Source organism: Taeniopygia guttata, chromosome 4A (genome assembly GCF_048771995.1).
Source record: "Taeniopygia guttata chromosome 4A, bTaeGut7.mat, whole genome shotgun sequence".
Lineage (NCBI taxonomy): Eukaryota > Metazoa > Chordata > Aves > Passeriformes > Estrildidae > Taeniopygia > Taeniopygia guttata.
The window spans coordinates 12835853-12859003 of NC_133029.1; the positions used below are offsets into that span (position 1 = coordinate 12835853).

General features: G+C 40.1%; 1 protein-coding gene across 6 annotated transcripts in view; it reads right to left on the reverse strand.

The window, feature by feature from the left end:
* AFF2 (ALF transcription elongation factor 2) overlaps positions 1–23151 on the reverse strand; it is a 332557-nt gene that overhangs the window by 120218 nt on the left and 189188 nt on the right. For all 6 annotated transcript variants that reach the window (XM_012573138.5, XM_030272689.4, XM_072929172.1 and 3 more), the window contains exons 5-7: positions 12415–12501; positions 9427–9463; positions 9117–9168 (exon numbers count right to left, since the gene is read on the reverse strand). In XM_012573138.5, the coding sequence (XP_012428592.4) occupies positions 9117–9168; positions 9427–9463; positions 12415–12501 (176 nt within the window). The remainder of the gene's footprint in view (positions 1–9116; positions 9169–9426; positions 9464–12414; positions 12502–23151) is intronic.

Sequence of the window (23151 nt, forward strand, 5' to 3'; positions counted from 1 at the left end):
TTATTTCAATGCAACCTGCACTTGTTTAATGCTTATCTGCCTTGATAATAGACACTATTAGTGATAAATATTTCTCTAAACCATGCAATGAACAATACAAACCTCATTAAGCAGAATTTTGTGTTTGTAAACATCCACAACACTTCCTCTGATCCTATAATTCTAAATGACACCAATACATAACAAATCCAGTACTTGGGCAGCGCAGTCTTAAGAAAACTAAAGGTAGTATTTTGCCATGCTTTCTTGTATTTAGACTTCAAACATGGCCTTGGGATTGGACACTAAGCTTTGGCAAAACTATCTCTTCCAAAATTTTACTCATTGCTGTTAAATTTTGGCCTAGCTCTATATGGTACCTACATTCGAGTCTGATTCTGCAGCAGTTACCTAACTCTACAGAACAGCTAATCCAATTCAACTCCATTTGTCCCTTAAGAAACATCCTTTTTCTGATCTGTAAAATCTACATTTTTATGGGTTTTGGTGTGTTTTTCTTTTTTGTCAAGAAGCCAGCAATCCCTACCAGGACTCTAGAAAGGCAGGCCTAGCTGCTGCAGGATGCAGCATTCCCCTGTGTGATGGGGGCTTGTTCTGGTCCTTTGTCACCTTGGGAAGGTGAGCAGGGCCCTCAGAGCATCCCCAGGACCTGGGGAGAGTGAGGAAAGCCACAGGCTTACATGAGATTGTTCTGCAAACTGATCTGCAAGATTATTTGATTTTGGGATGAGGGGTATTCCTGGATAAAAAGAGCAGGAAATCCTTTAGGTGACCCCCAGCACCTTCTCCCTTCAGGCTACTGCTGCATTCTGCTCTCCATGGGGGAAAAAACAACTTAACCTCCCTTAGCAGTGAAGGACTTGCACTATTATCTCCCTCTGACTGTTGCATTGATTAGATTGGAAAATGAGTAACTTTTATCACACTTGATCTGAAATAGCACTATCTAGCTTATGTTTATCCCTTTCCATCTACAGAACAGATAATTGCATGGATGCTTGGAGTCAGAGGAGACACTGTGATGTCTCTTTTGATCCCTTATGTTAGGTTAAAGGAGAAGAAAATAGAAAGTTAACCTGTGATTTAACACTGGCCACTGTCTGGCTCCTGCTGCCAGTCTGGTCTGGGGGGTTCAGACCTTTGCAAGTGCATGTCTGTCTCCCTTCTCACCATGCAGGTTCTCTTGCTGCCACCTCAAATGTCACAGTCTGCTGGATTCAGCAGCATGAGCTCTGAATTGCAGTAGATTTTTGCCTAAAAAAAAATGAAGTCACAATATTTTTTGGGGTTTTGCTTGTTTGTTTGGTTTTCGCCTTTCAGTTCTCTCTTCCTTTTTTTTTTTTTGGTATAGGGAAAGGTAGATTATTTCAATTAAGAGTCTGTCACTGACATTTGTAAGCAACCTTTCTTCAGTTCAGTGCAGCAGTTGCAGTTTTAAGTTTCTCCCTGCTTCTGTCAGGATCTAATTTTCAAGGCCCGTTGCCATGGCAGCAAGTTGGAATTTTAATCCAGTACTAAAGGTCAAGACAGGTCACCAGTTTCAGTTCCTCTTCAATCTCCCCATAAGGAGCCACAAAAAGAAGCTGAGATAAAGGTCTGACCTAACAAAAAATTCCAGTCTAGCACACAGCTAGACTTGAAGCTCTGTGATTTGTATAGGCTTCCGAATTTGTCTGGAACTACTGAAATTCATGCTAAATCAAACATGGGCAGCACCATTCACATTCCTCTCTCTGCAAAAAAAGCATATCTATGTCCTTATAAAACAGTTGTGTTCATTTCGGTAAGCAGAGACACCCAAAAAGCAAATACTTAGTAGAGTCTAACAGGTAAATAGCTGTGAAAGCAATCCCCTCATTACTGCAGACATTTACTGCTTCTGCAGACTCAGAGCAGCCTGACAGCTGCACTTACATCTTTCCTGACAATATGAGGTAGATGAATCAACATCTTTCTTTCAAAACCTGTAACGATCTTTTTGTGAAGCATTTTGAATAAACAATGCTTTCCAGTAAGGGACAATTTTGTTAAAGCTAAATCACTTCCTCCTGTGTTTCCACAAGATGGATATTAATTAAACAATTGGTTTGTACCTACTGAAGTAAGGCTATAGACATCTCCCTCCTCCTCCTGGGCTACATTTTCTTGGAAAGCTGCATTTACAGCATTAGGAAACTCTCAAAACAAATTTTCTGAGATGTATGGACACAAGTGAGTGAAGCAGCTCTTCCTCTGGGAATTTAAAGCAGTAATTAGCCCAGCAGTGGGGAATATTTTCCTTTTTTATCGTTTGGGAGGATGTATTTATAAGGTACAACTATTCTGAATCTGTGGCTCCAAGGGCTATCCAAGACAGCGTAATGCAGTGAGCGTGGCCTTGCCCCGTGGGGTGTTGTGAGAACTTCACTTCATAAAAAATAAGCCTTCTGGCCAGAAAATTGATAGGCTTGGGAGCCCTGCTGAGCCCTCTGCCCAAAGGATAATGGTAGCAATAGAAGTTCCTTTGGATAGAGACTGTGAAGCTGAGAAAAATGTGGTGGATTATTGGGGTTGTCAGAGGGATTCAGAGGAAAGATGCAAAGGATTAAGCTGGAATATTAGGAAAAGTGGCTGTTAGTCTTACCTAGGATATTTAGGACACAAATTGGGAGTTTCAAGACCACTCTGGTATTATGAATGCCAAGCCTCCTGGCAAAATCCATTCTTCTCTCAAACTTATCACCCATTTCCAATTATGACTATTTTGCAGCATGGTGCAGATGAATCTGGGGGACAATTTTCTCTGTCTCAGGCTACTAAAGTCTAGGCCATGATGGGAAGAATGAAAGGGACTGGAGCAAAGGGCATTAGGAAGAAAAAAGCCAGGAAGAAATATGGTTTGGTTCTGGACCAGAAATTTACTGACAGGTCAGAGTTAAGACAAAGGGTACATGGTGAGGTCCAAATTATGGCAGCCAGAAAGCCAAGCAAGAAGTTCATTTGTATGTCTTTTATCAGCAAGTGTGTGGGTCACAAAACAAATTGGTGCGAGAGGGACTGAGAGTGGTGGCTTCCTCTGCTCTATCCTGATTTACATTTTTCAGATTTACTGAGTGCATTTGTTTTTCAAAATGAATGTTTGAAGTTGTGCCGAAGTTCGGAAGTGACTCCATCCCACAGAAATGTAAGGTGGGAGGTCAGTTTGAGACTGGCCTTAAGCCATAAAGGCACAACATATGCTGCTGCCTGTGAAAAAGCTCTTGAAATACAGGGAAACCTGTGGCAGATTTGCAGTCTAACCACTTTCCAAAATGGGAAATGATATGTAGCAGACAGGGAAATACATCAGGAATCCAAACATGTTACTGTGTGTCATTTACCTCTCTCTATTAATGCTGACATTTCAGTGGTCGCAGTTCAGTGACTGCATGCACTTGGCACTGACACAGGAGTGCATCCTGCTTGAGAACAAAGTATTTCAACTGCTACTCGTTAGTTAGGGCAAATAAATGTTGAATTTTTAATGGGGGGTTATACAGTATCAGAGGAAATTCAAATGGTTCAGCGCTCACTTGAGTTGCAATCAGCAATGCTGGCAAGAATGCAGTTGGTTAGCTTGTTTCAGGCAGCCTTAAAGGCAGTAAGCCTCTGATAGGCAAGAAAAATTATTAGAAATTGATCAGCAAAATATCACAGAATTAATTTAGTTCTGTTCCCACAATTTTTTAAACTGATTTATAAACATGTCAGGAGAAAGAGATCACGGAAAAGAATGTATTAGGAAATAACTTTATTTTGACAGGGAGGTTAAAACTGTATGTGAGCCAGCTGAATAATGAAAACAAATTAAAAGCCTAATTTAGAAATTATTTTGAATTATGGGCTTATCTTCAAAGATGAAGGGCTTTTAATTATGACACCGGATTTTCATGTATTTCACATCAGCTGAAATATTTTGCAAGTTTGCTTCTATAGGCAACTGTCCATAGGAAACACTTGTATATTTTATTCCAAATTACTTCATACTTTGCTCAAAAGGCAAAGCCTGCAGCAGTGAGGAACAAAGCAACAGTCTGGACTGACTATCATTGCTTCAAACCCAAGAATTTACAAGGCAAAAGGATTAAAAAAAAACTTTCTAGCTTACAAAACAAAACAGTAAATATGAAAGATGAGTGACATTTCTCAAAAGAGATCCTTCTATTTTCATCTGCTATTTGTCCCTTTAATATAGTGCACTGGAGCTCTCTAAAGATTAATGGAGTTCCAATTACATGCCACTGTTGTTTCACTTATCATAATTTGTACATGGCACTGCGAGCCCTTGTAGTCATGACTTTCCCAGTTTACCCAGAGGGAATATCTTTGGAACTTCCTACTTCTAACAACCAGGCAGCATTTAGTGCAATGATTCAGGCTGGCCACGTGAAGGTAAGCTGTGACAAAAAGCTGGCTGTCACCACTGAGGGCTCGCCTGGTGCTCTCACGCTTTGTTATGGTCAGCTAAAAACTGTAATTAGTAATAGAACATTTCAGCTTCTCCTGTGTATTACACCTGGGCTGCACTGTGACTGCAACTCTGATAGAGAGTTGACACATAAATAGAAACCTGCTTCCTATGCCAGTTGGAGATGAATTTTACATTTTCAGTTCCTGGTACATTTTTGGAAATTATGCATGAACATGGAATGAATCCTTTTTTTTTCTGGTTTTTTTTTTTTTTTTTTAACTGATTTCTTTCCACGTTAAGAATTCATCAGTACTTCTTGATTTGAATGTTCTGAATAGTTCTGAATAACAACATTACTTGTTGTTGCAATATCCAATACTTGGTGTAAAATCCTCTTGATGTCTGATTACTCTCCATAAGGACCTCTTGCTGGTTCATTTCAAACTGTGAATTACCTTTAATTCATAGCTTGCACATGCTGCCAGATTTTGTTTTCTGTGTTCCCAGGTGGCTGTCCCTGACACAGAGGAGAGCTTCCAAAAAGCGATCAGATATTTATGAAAAGTATTTAGATGTTGAGAAGCACATTTCCACTTTCAAACACACTTCCATCAAGTATTATGATAATATTTGGGATTAGGAAAGTACTGGTATTTATTTGAATTTTTTTGAACTGTGAAGTGAAATCCTGGCCCAACTGAGAGCTGGGCTGAACACATGTAGGAAAATCCTTGCTGAAATATCACAAAAAGATTTTCAGCTGCTTGCTTCAGTTTATGCTCCCTGTATTTAGCTGCTCTCTACTCCACACACAGGTTGTGTATCATTAAGCATGATGGGTAACAAAAACTCCATAAAGATAAAACAAGTTGGTTTTGTCTGATCCATAAAAATTTGCTGCTCTAAGTTTTTAATGGTTTCCGGTAGTTCACCGAGCCCATGAGAAGGGCCTTTTAATACTGTATTAATACAGTAAGTATAGGAAGTAATTTTATGACAGGGGAAGAATACCATTATGATTACATTCTTCTTTTTAGCTAGGCTTTTATGGAAACTACCCAAGACTACTCTGCAGTATGATTTCAAAACACAGGATGTGCTTGATTAAAAAGGTTCTGGGTAGTTTCCAACTGGACGAAGGCCAAATGCTAACAACCAAAACAGAACAAAAGGACTGGATGTTTGAGGATGACATACTTGCAATGGCAATTATATAACAGAAACCCAAGTCATGAGCCGAGTCCGTCCCCTCAAATTCATGGAAGCTGACAGAAAATCCTTTGCAGTGCAATTGGTTGCACCTTATCTGTTCCTGCTTACTCTGCTTCATAATAAACTAATCAGAGCAGACTGGCTGCAAACTGACCGCACAATGCCCAGCGGAGATTTACAGTGAATTTGAAATTACAAAAAGGGAAACCAAGTGCTGCAGTTTTACATAGCCTGATTTCAGCTGTAAAAATTCACCACAGGACACACACATGCATGCACATCAGTGTTCAAAATTTCATTTTCAAGATTTCTGAGTGTAACTTAGGAGCTGAGGTTAGTTATAAGTCCATGTTCTCATGTGCATAGGTGCAGAATTTAGAAAAAATCCTGACCACTCTATCTTCTATTTTGCCAGCTGCACTGGGGATTTGGTTTATTCAGCATGTGGATGCAACAAAGTATACTGAACCATTATAAAAAAGATTAAATTTGTATTTCAAAAAGCTTTACTTGGACAAGAAGCCATGCATCTTGCATTCCTCTACAACAGCAACACATTGGTAAATTAATCCACCTTGCAGTATGTCACATTCTCATTTTTCCCCCAGAAGTGTGCACCTGAGAAGGTATCTTGCAAAAATCATACATCCCTTTGGTCTGATCTTCCAGGACCCCAATGTTGCTACGCCTGAACCCTGTAATGACATACACACAGCTTGGCTGCTGGAGCAGGATGCAGCATCATGAAGGTAAAGTATCTCTGTTCTGCATTCACCTCTCAAGTGGTCATGGTGCAACTCAGCAGTATTGTGAATGCAAACACATTATTACCAGCTCCTTTGGATCTCTAACAAAGCCAGTGGAATGTACAGGACTGTCACTAGGGCCAATATAAATGGAAAAGATAATTTAAGTTTCACTTAAATTGCACATGAACTTTAAAACGTTGGGTAGCAGCTAGAAACATATCCAGGTTAAATGGACTCAAACAAAGCATACAGACAAACAGAGTCAAATTCAGCAAGATTTGATAAAACTGAAATATGGACGAGAGATCCTATTGACAAAATATGTAATTGGTGGGGGATAGTTTTGAAGTCAGTAAGACCATACTGAGTGGCTGAGAGCGCAGCAACAGATGTTCCTGGGGATAAGCTGGACTGCCATTTCACTCATACACTGCAATATCCCCAAAGCCAACCAGTGTTGGAGAGACTAAATTCTCCTTTATACAAGTGCAATCTGATAAACACTCTATCATTAAAATACACAATGACTGCAGGAGCTGTCTACCTATCAGGGTTTGTTTGGACTGCACTATCCAGCTCTACTTGATACCATTACATCTTTCTGTCCCACTCCTGCTTTAATTTCATTATGTGCTCAAGTACTGCAATTCCCCGTGAAGGTGGTGGTAACTGCACACACAGATCTAAAGAAACACATTGGCCTCGTAATACCAAGCCTCACAGTGGACTGCCTCCTAACCTCCCAAAGCCCTGTGGAAATTCTTAGAAGCTGCCTTAACAATTTTTCTGCAGTAAAAGAGAAAAAGTGATAGTAATGGGTTAGCTGATCTTCATTTGGAAGCTAAAAATAAAAGTAGCTTTATTGCAGCTCTGATCTCTCATGTGTAAAATCTATCACCTACCGTAAGAAGGCAGTTCATTGCAGCAGAAATCTGATTGATAGTACTGGAACTTTAGATCAAGCAGCAGAACAGAGAACAACTGGTTCATAAAATGTACTCAGTGTCTTCGGGTTTTATATCAGGCTTCCTATAGAGAGCTTTGGTCCCATTAAATGCACTATATACCACTGAGCTCTGAAGCACTGTTCTTTTGAAATTCGGCTTATAACTATAAACCATGATTGACAAGTCTATTACTGTTGGTTACAAATTATTGAAATATTGTATTTTATGGTACACTCACTAAAATATTTTTCACAGTGGAATCCAAATACATTTGCTTTTAGAGAAAAATAATTTTAAGATGCAATAATATTTTTTCCTTTTTTTTTTTTTTTTTTTTTTATTACGGAATGTGCTTGATGTTAGATTTGGATCACTTTGATGTTCTGAAACATGAATGCACCCACCCTGCTACCAAGAACTGTGGGTACAGTGGCTAGAGTCTTCACAAAAAACCAAGTCATTACTGGAAGCCAAACAGCAAAGGGCAAAAATTAATTTATTATTAAGTTTAATAAATAAATGCTATTCATGCAAATTAATCTAAATATCATTAGTATTCCTAACCAATTCTCATTTAATCAGGAAAAAACCTATTTAATTTTAAAATTTGATCATTCGCTGAGCCACAATTTTGTAAAGGTTTGCTCAACCAACTGTATTTGAATGAGCACTTTCATGACTTGAGTTTATGAGTAAAGAACTGGACCTTCAGAGCCTGCTGAGAACATCAATGGATTCAATATCCACATCTACTCTATTCCTGTACCTCTCACACAGTCACAGACATATCATGGAACTCCAAAAAGCCCTTTTTGTACACAGACTTGCACCAATAATCAGTGTATTTAAATTCATTTTTAAAACTTGCCAAGGTATCTCCACATTGATTTTTCTTCCCCCAGGGGGATTTTTAAAATTGTCTTTCGTAGATTAAGGGCAACCACTAGAATAATTTTGAAGTAATTTTAAATGAACATATTGTATTTACACAACTGTCAGTTAAGCTAGTGCAGTTCTGCATTCAGTACTTTAGAACACTTAACACTAAAAAACACAGCAGCTCTGAACTGAAATCAGACCCATACATTTTCATAAGTATAAAACAATGGCCCACTGTTCAAAGTTGCTATTTAGCTCCTATTTGCAAATTAGAGAACCTGGGTTAAAAGTAAAAGACAACTCGGTCTCCACTCACTGCTACACTACTGCAGCCTTACACCAGAAAAGAACCAAATTAAAATGGCTTAACACAATGGAGAATTAGCTCTTTCACAATTTTCAACTGTCATATTTATAGATCATCTGTGATTTTCAGCTGTTTCAAAGTGCATGAAACTCAAGACCAGCTTTTCAACACCAGCTAGCAAAATCATTCTGTATGATGTGTTTTTACTCTCTCTCACTGTATGAATGTAAAAATTCCTGCATCATCTGTTCATTGGGTAGCATTTTCTATTGTAAGAGGCTTAGTATCTGATGAGAGAAGCATAAAAGTGATTTAATTTTGGCAAGCTGTAGAACTAAAATCAGCATTATTTCTGCTTAATAAACTCATCTTTCACACATACCTCTGTTAGCTAATGCTTAAAAAGAAGAAACAGTAATAAGCACTGGAAACATAAAACTGGTTTATGGCTAATTTTTAAGGACTACAGAGAACACCTGAACACCAGGACAAGATTATGAGCTGAGCTAGGTTTTAGTTACCTTTGGAGAAATAAGCTCATGCTTTATGATAAATTTAAAATGAGATTTAAAGCTGGAAATAATAATACTTACGACTTTTGTGGCACTGACTTAGTTGCAACTTTCCCTGCTGGATCACTCCACTCTGCAAACAAAGGAAACACATTTTCAAATGTCAAAAGATTACTGTAGAATTAAAATGCACCCAAAGCTGTCAGCCCATCTAATTATACTCGGTTTCACAACATGCCACAATGCATAACATGTAATAAAAAATGGAACTGATCTGCTTTAGCACCACAGAAATTAATTTTTTAGCCTTTGTTTTAATGACATTAAGCAGACAAAAAAAAAAAAAAAATACCCAACCCTGACTGTTAGGACTAGCATGATAAAGACCTACTTTGTACATTGTATCCTGAGGTCAGATGTTGGGAGTCCTACAAAGAAGAACACACAAAATGTCAGCATTAGTTAAATAAGATGAAGAAGGTAAGATATTTCTTGGCTTGCTAGATTAAGGGCACTGGCATTGTACCAGCAGGGAAGGAGATGGCAGAGGGACGGGATCACGGCATTGTTAAGGCAGCACCAGTGCATTAGTTTGAAAAACCATTAACTGTGGAGACACAGCACCACTGAGGGACCCTTCAGAGCTCAGGCAAGGGTATGTCCCCAGCTGCTGTAAACTACACCCCCCTTCATGGAGACAACACAGATTTACAGCCACAGCAGCCCCAGCCTTCCCCGGGCTTGGCCATGGATGTGCAGGAGCCATCCAGGGCATACAGTTCAGAACACAGCATGAATGCAGCTGTGCATTAAATCCAGTGCCATTGCCTTTCTTTTGTTTGATCTCACTGCCTGGAAATACAATAATCTTTTACTGGTAGCCACTGTATTTATTTGGACTGTGACACACGGGATTTGATGAAGACATGGGAAGTACATCTTCACCTGATGGGACCTGGTCCAAATCCAAACAAATCAATGGAATACAACAACTTAAAACCAGCAAAGAGTGTGGCTTGCAACTCTGAGCATGCTAATGGCAGGATTCTTGCTAGTTCACAATAACCAAGTTGTTTCCTTAATGTCACAGTGTTTTCTGGCTTAGCTTTTCTCTAGGCTCTGTAGTCCACAGTGATTGTCATCAGCTTTCCTTCCAAGCTGAGTTTGATCAGTTGAAATTAAGGTGTTATTTACAACCTCATGCTACAGCCTGGCTCTGCTTTGCTGGAAGTGTTAGTTCTGTAGGATGTTAAAGTCATTAAAGCCCTCACTGCACTTCCTCTCAGGGCACTATTAGTTCCTAATATTATATTATGCTGTCAGTCAGTCCCTTGTGAAGTAAATAATGCCCTAAGAGTAAACAGGGCACTTTAAATTTGAATGTCAAAGGGATAAATTATTTTGATAAGCTCCACCTCTTTTATCACACTTTTAAAATGTACGTTTCTCATGAGAATACCTTTATTTTAACAGCTAAATTGAAAACTTCTAACAGTCCCTGTCTCTGGTTTATATGGCTGCACAACCTAGCCATATTATGTCCTAGATGCATAATTTGGCCAGCCATAATTGATTTAAAGTGATCTTCTGAAGAGATACTTCTGTTGTATTTTTTAAAGTAAGACTACTGAGCATGGAAACATTTATGTGCTTGCCTATTTCCTGCAATGCTAGCTCAAAAAAAAAAAATCTAATTTATATTTTGTATTGAAGTGATATGGTCAAGAATTTTAGGATCAACATTTAATGTGGCCAGAAATTAACTTTGATGTGGATCTTAAAAGTTCAAAGCCAATTTGATAGAAACAAAAAAGCAAACCCAAATGTTTAGCTTCTCTGAAGCTCTGCTTATACTGCTACCAATGGAGATAGTGTCAGTCTGCAGGACTCAAACCAGTTTCTGAAGGGCTTATCAGAAACAGAACATTAAATTAAGAGATGGTATAAATTTACCAGCTTCCAGCAGGTAAAAACTGTATTCACACAGTTCACCTTAAAGGATTCAACTGACTTTTACCCAATTTGCAATGAGGATATGCTCTTGTAATTGTGAGCCTACAAGAAAGATGGAGAGGGGCTTTTTATAAGCACATGTAGTGACAAGGGGAAATGGCTTCAGATTGAAGATTGAGAGTAGGTATAAATTAAATACCAGGAAAAAATTCTGCACTCTGAGGGTGGTGAGGCACTGGAACAAGTTGTCCAGAAAAGCTGTGGATGCCCCATCCCTGGAAGTACTCATGGCCAGGCTGAATGTGGCTCTGAGCAACCTGGTCTCCTGCCCAAGGCAGGGCACTAGATGAAACCAGATAATGTTTCAGGTCCCTTCCCACCCAGGCCATTCTCTGAGTCAATGACTTCTGATGCTTTACACTGCAGCAAGGAAACTGCAGTGACAGTGGCAGTGCTAGGACAGTAACAATGACATTCCATTAAAATAAGACATTCTGGGCACTGGCTTTGGTTTTGCTTAAGAAGCCACAGATATTGCTAATTTAATTTCTTCTTGATTAAGTATGGTGGCTATATTTCAGACAGGGAAAATCAGTAAGAGCAAAAACACATTCCAGCTTCTAAGTCAGGATATGATTGCTTGAACTAAAATGTTAAGCAGTACCAGTTCAATAAGCTATTTTTGAAGATCCTGCCTTTGGAAAGTAACTTTCATGTAGCTCTATGACAGAATGGTATAAATTTCCCACCCTGGGGAAGTTCTCTTCTCCCCCAAACACCATCAGCTCAGTTGTTCAAATCCCAGCAAGAGAGACCTCTGGCAGAACCTGTCCCGGGTACGAGCCTGATCTCTGTCAGTGCTACTGGAATCACAGCCAGAAGGCAATAATGCAATGTGGGCTAAGGGCATCTTCAGATCATGCAATTTAACAATTCAGTGTGGATTACATGAACTAGAGGCACTCTCTAGGCAAGTGTGCCTAGACTCTGTGCCAACCTCTGAGGTGTGACACAGACAGATGCCAACATCTTCTTCACATACAAGGACCTTTTCACTCACCATAACTTGTCTATGCAGCCAAAACCTCACCATGCAATCAATCAGTAAGTGGGAAAAAATATCTATTTCAAACCTTTTCATTGCACAAATAATAATGGAAGAAAACTGAACAAAATATATTTTACTTGATGTAGAAAGACTCCCTTAATAACAACAGAGATAAAAAGCTCACTTTGCTTCCACTGGGTCTTCTACAGCTTTAAATAAGCAGTTCTACTAGTAGCACCAGTCTGATTGGGAATTTCCAACTAAAAATAGTATCAGAAATTTTTTTAAGTGGGACCAATTACAAAAATAAACTCTCCAGCAAAGAGCACTCAACAGAACAGAATGCTAATCAGGTCACTGGTAATAGCCCACTTGTACCTTGCTTGGGATAGAAAACTTGGTCTGCTCAGCCTTGCCTGGAGTGTGAATAGCAGTGAGAGGAGGAGGCCAGGAATGGGTCATCTCCTAGGGAAAAAAGAAAATGTTTAGAAAATAAATTCATGTACACAGAGAAGAAAAAGAGCGAAAAATGGTCCCATCAGCTCCATTGAGCCTGGAGATGAAATTGCTCAAGGAATCGACCCCACCACCTCACAGCCTTAGGCCACAGATAAACACCTAAACAACCCCACAGGCAGGACTTCCTCAGAATGAGAGTGAGGACAGGTTTTATTCTTGAAAATTGTGACCATCCGTGTCTTCATCAGAGGGCAACTGGCTCCACCTCTGTGTTCAGCCTGCCAAGCTGTATGAACAGTGCCGGGCTCTGCCTGCAAAGCCTAGGCAGGAAGGGGGCCCTCCTGCACAGCACGGGGTGCAATCCTGTAAGGGAGTGCATGGTGGCAAGATGCAGCACTATTTAAGACTTCAGAATGGCAAAAGAAACAAGAGGCAGGTCTAGAAAAATCTGGAATGGGTTTGCAGCATGAATGCCCAGTGTGGCAGAGAGCAGAGACAGCACCACAGCATCTTCTTGGGGCACTGGCCACAGGCTCTTGCTGCAGTAAGCAATGTCACAGCCTCAGAGCACTATTGATTCCACTTTAAAATGAGGGACTGAGAAATCAGGTGAATCCAGTGAAACCTGCCTACCAGACCATCTAAGCAAAAACCCATCCATTTTCTATATCAGTGTGTTTATTCATCATTCGTACACTCATGTCGCAGTTATCTTTAAAGAAACAACCTGGGTGCCCATGGCTACCAGGCACCAGCAGAAGCCTGACAGGAGCACACTGGGGCTTGTGCTCATTGGAGCAGGGGGAAAATCACTAGAACCAAGGAACTGCACAAATGCTGGCTTAGGCAGAGCTTGGAAATGCCCTTCTAATGAGTGTGTTTTATGGGAGACACTGCTTCTTTCTCACTTATCTTTGTTTTTAATTTAATAAATATGCAGAGAGGCAGTAATAGTTGTCTCTGGCATTCTGTTGCCTTTGTCTTGGTTGTTTTTCTTTGTCTTGGCTGTTTTTCTTTGCCTTAAAAGCTCAGAAAGAATTCTTTCTTGAGACAAGGGAGGCAAAGAGCAGAAGAGCATCCCATCTCAGAAATCTTGTATTCAATGGCCTGACTGCAGTGAACTACACTTCCCAGGTGCTATTACACACTGGTCAAACCCAGGGCTAGTCACAGCAAAGCTCATAAACAGGCTAGTTTCTGTAGGTAACAGGACAACCACTCAGATGAACCACAAATAAAAGCATAACATAATGCAACTGAGTAAGAAAATACAGGTGGTATAAAAAGGACAATGTGGTGGGTGAATTTTGGCTAAACACATGCCCTGTGTGGTTACAGCTGATACTAATTATTGTTCACTGAAGACAGAGCCAGCAAGGTTCAGAACTACAGGTGTCCCTCCTAAATTATGTGTCATAGAGGAGGTTAGGAGAAAGGAAAACTCTGCACCATGGTCCTCAGTCAGTGGGACAGGCAGACATACAGACTTCCTTGGGCAGGTGGGCCAGGCTGCACTCCTGAAAGAACTTTTGGGTTTCTGCTGTGGAGCCCAGGGCCTGTTTTCACTAGACAAAGCCCAAACAGCAGCAGTGAGGTGGAAAGGAGCAGTTGCTGAATGGCTCATCCCTGCCAGGGTGTGAGGCTGTGGCAGCTCAGTGCCAAGGCAGGAAGAGCACCATTAAATGGCACTGATTGTCTGACCTATGCACAGGGGAAGGCAGGAAAAGGTTTCAGCATCCTGTGAACTTTTCTGTGAGATAATATAATCCAAATCCTGCATGCCTTGGCCAAAGCCTTTGCCATGGAGGTTGCTTTGTAGCAAATCTCTTCATAGCAAAATGAAGAAACTGCAAGTGTATCACACAATTAAAAAAGGGCCAGGCATTCTGACTGAAGGCAGAAATTAAGAATATTCTTGGACTACAATTATAGGCTTGACCTCAGTCTCTTCCTGCCCACACAGAAAATGATGTACAGAGAGCCTGGGATTCATGGGGAGGTGATGCCAGCAAACGTTTCAGAATATTGCCTGTCAAAACACATGTAGTATCCACTGCCTACCTACTTGGCAGGCTGAAGTGTAAGCAAACCTAGTCATCTCCCTATTAGGGGACACGTGAACATAAAACAGTGGGAAAAGGAGCCTGCTATTTATTTGAGAAAATTCAAATATGAGGTAAGAAATTCTGCCTCCACTGATGTTAGGACTATCCAATCTCTGTGTTTACAGAGTGACCTCATGTGCACCAAAATCTCTTTGTTGTATAAAGGTTGTACAAGGGTACAACCAAACAACATGGAAGCATTTCACTTCAATTGTCACTGCAATGAAAATTATTGGACAGAAAATTCCAGATAGGCTCACACATGCATAACACAAACATTTAGTGCTCAACATACAAAACAACACTGTGTGTGGAAGGAGTGAGAAAATACCTAGTTATCTAAAGAAACATACCTACATCTACCTACAGACAGGTACCAGAGCACTGTTGACCAAAGAACCTTGAACAGTGGTAGAGAAATTTTGAGTTCACTCATATGAAAAATGTCACTTCAAAATGTCTGGGCAGCAACCCCACACCAACCACCACACAGCTGCATGTTCCAGTCACACAGAGCTGAGCTACAGAAGGACATCAAAAATGGCACTGCTGTCAGTGGAGGGTAAAAATCCCAACCCCACACCCTGTGGGGATGTGACTGCTCAGCTCGCTCCTACTCCACTCCTTAAGCACAGATAGGTTACTCTGCAGCATCAGAAGAAAAGATGTCATTTGTTTAATCATCCACATGACTTCACCATTCTTTCTTGTGCCTCAATTTCTGCTGGAGGTCCCTCATCTTTAAGTACTTGCTAAGCTCTATTTCGTTTAGCTTGTGCAATTTGATATATTGACCTTCTAATATGTTAAGACTATAAAGAGCCACACAGATGGTGTGTGTTGTGTATGTGTCCATTAAGATGTGTCTGTAACCACCTTAGTTTGTAAATACCTGGGAAACTAGACAGGGAATTAAATTCATGTTTCTTCTAGAAAAAGTGAAAACACTTTAATCAATCCAAATTTGGAAGTATTTAGAAATTCCTAGAAGTAAAAATAATAAAAGCAAGCATATGAAACACTTTAAAGAGGAATTTAATGGAAACAAACTAATCCCACAAAATTGAGTTAGGACTTATTTTCACATGGTTTGGACTTAAAATAATTCCAAAATCATGTTAACTGTTGGAGTGGGTAGATGACTGCTATAGAAGCATGCATTTTTTTACAGACCTGGAGATTAAATGAGAAAGTAAACCTGCACTGTTTCTTGGCTTAAAAGTCACTGTGGTCCTCTGATGTAGTAACATCAAGCATCCTTCTTTCTGAAAATTATTTAAACATTGTTTTAATTGACTCCATGTGTTTCATTTATTAGAGCTAGACATGCTTGTCTCTTCAGCTAAGTCTGGCTTTTTTGGCTATAAAAGCCCTCAGGTAAGTAACTAAGAAGGACACATGCAGACACGCGATCTAATGAATCACCCAAACACAAATACCCCAAGAAAACCTTCTAAGGGACGCAGAGGTACAAGGCCAAATCATGATTCAAATGGAAGGAGAGGACTGGGGAAGGATTTAAACTTGCAAGTTTTTAAGGAAGAGGTCAGAGAGAGAGTATTGAGTACAGGGGATATGGGGCAGATGGCAAATAGCTTTACAAAACCAGTCCCTAAAATTAATAGCCGCCTTCAAGATTTATTTCCTGTCTCTGTATTTCATTTTTCCATAATTTCCTTCTTGTTCAAAAGAAAGTGTACCATGTTTTTAAGTACAGATAAAAGCACTGAGCCAGGCTCTGAGAGGCCATTATGGAAAAAAGAACCATGACTGTGTACTCTGTGCTCCTACTGAGGCAGCTTCCCTTCCTAGTGTGCTCTGAACTGCTTAGCCTGATCTAATTTGGAGTCTCCCAAGATACAGGGCTCACGCTACTTCCCTTGGGAGAACTGAGGGGAGACATGAGAACAGCCTTTAATTACAGAAAGAGCTGTTCCTAAAGGAGAGAATAATCTGTTCTCCAGCTTTATGGAGGATATGAACTTCAGCTGCAGCCAGAAAAATTCCAGTTAGAGGTAAGAGAAAGCTCTTTAATGGTAAAGATCCTGCAGAATTGAGACAGATTGCTCAGAGGGCTACACAGACTCCTTCTGTGGAAGAACATGCCTAAGAAAAGATAAGCACACATCAGTCAGGCATGGCTTAGGCAGAATTGATTCCTACACTGGGACAAGGATGTGTAGTAGATGATGAGATTTCTAAGACCCTTCCCAGGCCTTTTTCTTGTTCTGTAGTTTTGATAGATCACAACTGGTTTGGACAAGCCTTACCCTTACTGCTTCTCTTGTGGATACCTCCACAAAAAGGCAGAAAAACAAAGCAACATTCCCATTTTTTTTTCTTCTGTGGCCACAACACTTGCCCACATCATTACAGGGCAGCCACTGGAGCAGGAGGACCATCCCCACACACATCTCTAGCAATAAATTCAGTCTGAGACCACTGCTGCTAAAGAGATCTTACCTGTGATATTCTCTCTGTCAAATGACCTTCTATTTTAAATCTTAGCTAACTTTTAAATCTTAGCTAAATCTATTGTTTTAAACTTCCTCCAATTTTTGGAGACCTAGCATGTTGAAGTTGCATCCAGAAAAAAATAATATGTGAAGAATAGATGTTCTAAGGTTATCACAAACTAGATGTTACAGCTGGTGCTAAGCAACCTACTGCCTTGATTGAATAAAGATAGGAATAAAGACTGCCAAGTGATTTACCATTTATTAAAGACTCTATTAATGATTTATTAGTGTTTTATTAACTATTTATCAATGCAACCTTAGTAAAAAGCCTGTCTTATTTCACAGCATCTTTCTGGTTTCTGCATTTATACAAACCTGATCAAACTCTCTCTGGTAGGAAGCCAGTAATGCATGAGGGGCAGCCACACTTTCTGTGTGAGAGGCATACTGAATTAAAAACCATCTCAGCCTATTTCAACTTTGGGGGAAAGGCTAAGGAAAGAATGAACATATAGATATATATTTATATATGGAAATGACACGCAAATGACACTAAAGCCTAAGGGAATACAAAGACAATAAACCTATTGCTTTTATTCATATTAATGATGAAGGAATAAATAATTTGAATAAAGAGTTTGAATTACCCTGACCAGTAATCTGGCCTGCTTTATACTGGGTCAAAGGCTTCTTTGGAAGGGATTTCGATACATTTTTGGTATTGACATAGATGAGATAGACAAATTCATTAATACATATTGATTATGATGTTTCAGCATTTAAAAAAAAAAATCTCATCATCAAAGGGATACCACACCTTTTTCCCTATAAGAGGAACAAAAAATTTAAAAGACATGGGGGATGGCCTCCAAAGAAAGCTATTTTACCTGCTATGAATGTTAAAGCCGAAATCCTTTTACTCATGCAATTGTTTTATCAAATTTATTATGAGTGGCTAGTGCCCAGCACATATACTTTGAGGAACAATGTGGTGGTATTTACAATAATGTCTTTGTCATACTAGAATTTATCTTGTTACTGTCCCAAAAGCTGCTTGAAAGACAATTGGAAATACAGTGCATACATGCCTGAGTTTATTATTGAAAAACTAGAGTTGATTCTACAAAAAGCAACCATTTTTCTGACCACAGCCTAAACCACAGTGTTCACCTGTGGGTTTTATCAATGATGACTAATAAGTTCCCTTTGCCAGCTGGGGAATAATATCATGCATTCCATATCATCCAATGGTAAATTAATATTTCTTTCCATTTTAACAAGAAGGGGACAGACAAAAATTATATCCTGTGAAAATGAATATAGAAATTGCTTTAGAAGCCAATTGTGGTTGACTATAAATTTTAGAGCATATGTTTTTCTTTCCTACTTTGTTAGCATTTGGAAATCCACAAAGAAATATGAGTATTTTCTTTTTCTGTTGAGTTTCTCAGTACTCTATGACTCCCGTATATCTCAAACTTTTCAATATATTTTCCTCATACTGCATATTTTATAACTAAAACCACTCATATTCTTTGCTTAGAGCATTTACAAGACAATAAAAAAAAGAGTAAATCATGATTGATGCACTTACTGCTCTAACCAATCTCATACATGTGAAGAAAAACAATGCTCCATTACAGTGAGAAGGTATCTCAGGAGCTCAAGAGGCTATTTCAGGGGGAGAGTAATGAAGCCACACCACATGAACCCACCACTGGATTCAATTTCACAGTCTGCCACGGTCCTAAGGAAACCATAACCTATGTAAAAGCGTGTGTGCCCTGCCAAAGGGTTCAGCTCCCTGCTGGGCCTGGCCCCAAATGCTCCACGCTGTGCATACAGGAGTTCACCCCCAAGGCTCCTCTGTCAAACAGGGTGAATGCTTTTCTCCAAGGTGGATCAGGATAAATTTCTTCAGTGTCCACCTCAGGAAGATGATATGGTCAAAAACTGGCCTGAATGTATTGCATTGCCTAGGACAACCAATCCTTCAGTTCAATACCAAGCAGGTTTTGTGCCCTCCAGCACCTTCTCATGGGCTCTTAGCATTTTTAGGAGCATGCAGCACAATCCTTTATAGACCCACCATAGAAATACCATTATGGTGAGCTGCACAAAACCAGAGATCTGCAGCAGCTGCATCCCTACTCCTGCCAGGCTTAGGCTCCCAGTACGAGTGAAGTGCATGTAGGACATGTGGAGTTCACAGAATATAACTGGCATAAAAAAAAAATCACACAATGTAAAAAATGAAGCAGGACCTAATAGCAAGCACACAGGACAGCTTTCTTGACAAGTTTTATGTGATGAGAGAATGAAGAATTCAGTGGGAAATGAGGATGCTGGAAGTCAGGAAGTCAAAGGCAGATAAACCCAGCATGTATGACAGCCTCTCTGAACCACCACGTCTTTGTCTTCCACCATTGTCTGAGCTTCCAGCCAAACTCCAGGAGATGAGCAGGAGCCAGGGACTTTGTGACGAGCCATGAGCTTCCAAATGCTCCAAAGACAGGCATGTACTGACCAGGAATAACAACAGACTGGAGTGGTAACTCTGCTTCCCAGCCAGGACAGGCGGGAGGAATCTTGTCAGCTGCAGGGGTTTGTTAAGGGCAGGCCATAATGGCAGTGTGCAAGGAGAGGATGACCAAAGTTTTGCCAGGCACATATAAGATGCTGGGCCACAGGAAGTACTTCTATTTCTATATAACTTCCTGTTATTCCTGTTCCTCTGCACAGACCTACTGATGGGTCAGGAACATCAACATCAGAATGGGTCAGACTCGAAGTCCTACTCCTCTGGGTGCTACAGACAGGGTTTGGTGCTGTGTCTTCCACAGAGCACTTCAGGAACACCATGGCAATCATGAGTGCAAAATCCTGATTCTCCATACTTAAAAGTTCTCTGCTGTGCTGAGGCCTTTTCTGTTTCATACAGCATCCAGAACTGGATACTGGGTTCACAGCAGCTAACACCAGTTTTAGAAGTCAATGATATGTCCATAAATATCCAGGTACCTGCTGTCACAGGTACCAAACCCAGTTCCAGGAAGCAAGGCATCCTTCAGCTGTCACTCCTGGTAACTAAGCTAAACTAAACTAACTCATGCTTTGCTGCCCAATCCGCAGAACCAGAGCCCTGTGGACAGTATGGCCAATGCAACACCTCCTGTTCTTGGCAGCTTCTCAACCCCACTGCTATATCCCACTGATTTTATTCATTCAAAATAATACTTGTTGGTAACCATCCCCAGGGATGGCACATCATATTGTCACAAGGGCCCCACCAGGTAGGAAGTATGCATTGAACTGTTAAATACAACATAACATCCTGGCACTGCAAGGGGATAGTATAAACAAAGGCACAATAAGTCATAAAAAGCTAATTCTTTCAAAAGTTACTGATACCAACATATAATTTCATCTCTGCAATTTAAAAAACATTGGCAAAAACCCATTCTCCAAGCAAATAAGCAACTGTGTTTTGAAACTATTCACTGCTGGCACTTGTTTAAGGGAATCTGGTAATTTGTTCCATCCATCCTCAGCTTCACAAGCAAGAAAGCATGTCTTGAATTGCCTGTTTTCTTCTCTGAAACTTAGGGTTCACACCAAGAGGAGAGCAGAACTATAAATTATAGTTACAAAACAAGACTACTCCTACCCTGAGGCACTCCACTGTGTGCATTTATACAATACATTACATCATCTCCTTTACATTGCCAGATGTAATCAATTCATGGTTTTTTTCATACAAGTACAACAGGGTGTTATATAGTTACAGGACAAGACTTATTATGAAATGCATTAAATTTCTGAAGCAACTTATGGCAGCATAGTGTAAAAATAAAATCTCTAAATCCAGTATCAGGCAAAATTAGATTGCTAAACCACAAAACCTCTTGTTCTGTAAGCTTAGCACAGAAACTGTGTAAGTTGTATATTGTGCAGTAGTTTTTAGATCCATGTAACCAGCTTATAACTTACATCCTGACAATATGATGAAACTGAGTCCAAAAATCATGAGGAATTTGAAAGCATTAACTTGTGCCAGAAAATACTGTCTTTAGCTTTAAAACAGAAGGGTTAATTACCTGAAACAGCATATAGGGGAAATTAAGAAACCATGTTAGGCAACTGATTTAAAGTTAAAGCCCAATTCTTTTGTTTAAGCCATGATTTGCTTTCATTAAAACTGGACTCTGAGTTGTTACTCATCAAATACAAAGAAATGAAGCTACCACACACTGCTGTACAATACACACTGAAATCCTTACAAAAGCTGTTTCTTTGCCTTTCAAACCAACTCTGCCAAATCTCTTACTCTGCTCCACACAGGCAGTATTGCAGCAGGGCTTTCCTGCGTGGGTGTGCCCGGGTGGCATTTGTTTTTGATGTTGTTCTTACACACTCTCATCACCTCCACTGTAATGCCGTTAAACCAGCAGTCTGAGACTGAAGCAAAGACACAGTGAACACCTAGAAAAGCTGAAACCTGCCCTTACAAAGCTGTCTTTTTTCACCATTCCTTTTCCTCGTCTATGTGACGCTCTCCCTGCCATGTGTCTCAGTTGAGAACTTGCTTCTCCCTTCATGCATGAAGAATTCACTTTCCCCTGTGAAGCATGGTTATCTTCCCAGTGCCTACTTCAGAGACTATGAATGCTCTGCAGGGCACAAACTGTCTCATTTTTTTGTCTCATATAATGCCTAGAGCAGTGGTAAAACTTCTGAATGTTTTCTGAAAATTTGGAATAGAGATTATGGGTTGAAAAATCCAATGGATGTGTCCAAAATGTATGGATAACACAGGCACAGCTTGATCAGTATTCAGCAAGCCCTAGATATACAAAGCCTGATGATTGGTTCCTCTAATTTTGTCACCTTGGTTTCTTTTGTAAAGTTAAAAAGCTTAGCATGTTTGCCAAACAATACACTATGGGTCCTCATCTCTAACACAGAGGTAGAGCCTCTCATGCTCAACCCTTTAATTCTATTCTGTTACAGAAAGACCTAACCAGCCACCTGAAACCCTCTCATGCAACCTGGCATTTATTATAGTGATTTTAGCCTTTAGAAAAGAACAAACATTTCAGTCTGAATTTCCTTTTCCTCACTTGTGCCTTGAAGCAGGTCTGTTCCTGCATCTGTGTGTCCTGTAAATCATGCCAGCACTCCCCTTTGATCCACTCCTGCAAAGCTAACAGGTGTAGAAAAAATGGATGTATGCTATAGAAGATGTTTTGATACAGCATATACTTTTTTGGCATGTCAGCCTTATCCAAATAAGCCAGCTTAAACAGTAAAGAAAAGTGAAGCCAAAACATGCCGAGGTCTTTTTTGATCTCCTTTAAGGTATGGAGGCTTCAGAGTATTTCTGGTAGACATATTCCCACTGTTGCATACATTTGATTCCTCATTTCCCAGCATGTTTTTTCTTACACAGCTAGTTGGAGGCTGGAAATGTTAAATACTTGGGACTGCCACTAAGACATATGACAGCTGAGGATGCCTGGTCCTGCACAGAGCAGTCCCAGCGTCTGAAATCAGTGTGTTCTGACTGTGCACCAGATTGATAGAGCCTCCTGTGTCTGCATTTTTAAAAACTTCTGACAGCAAACTACATTGAAACAAACTAACTCCTAAAAACAGGGCTGAAAAAGGGCAAAGTCCGTAACCTTCCTGTCTCAAAGCACTACACTACTTCTTTTCCCACAGGAAAATCAATGAATAGGACACAAAAGCCACAGCACTGAAATGCTGTAAATTCAGGGCTCTGGCATTTAAACATCGTATCTCTACATACTAGACGATGACATGTATTGTCTTTTTTGCTTCTAGATGGCCCAAAAGGAATAGCAAACTGTTCATTAGTAATAGTTTATCAGGGATTGTGTGAGCAATTTGGAACAAACTTGGAGCAAGCCCAAGAAAAGACCACCCAGCAGCCCCATGGCTGCCTAGTTAGCTCCATGCAGTGTGAACAAGTCACAGCTCCAGCTGGTGTCAAACACTGACAACTACCAGTTACCAGGCAAAGATGAACTGGAGTAAACATGTAAAAGGACGGTGGGGGTTTTTTTTTGGTT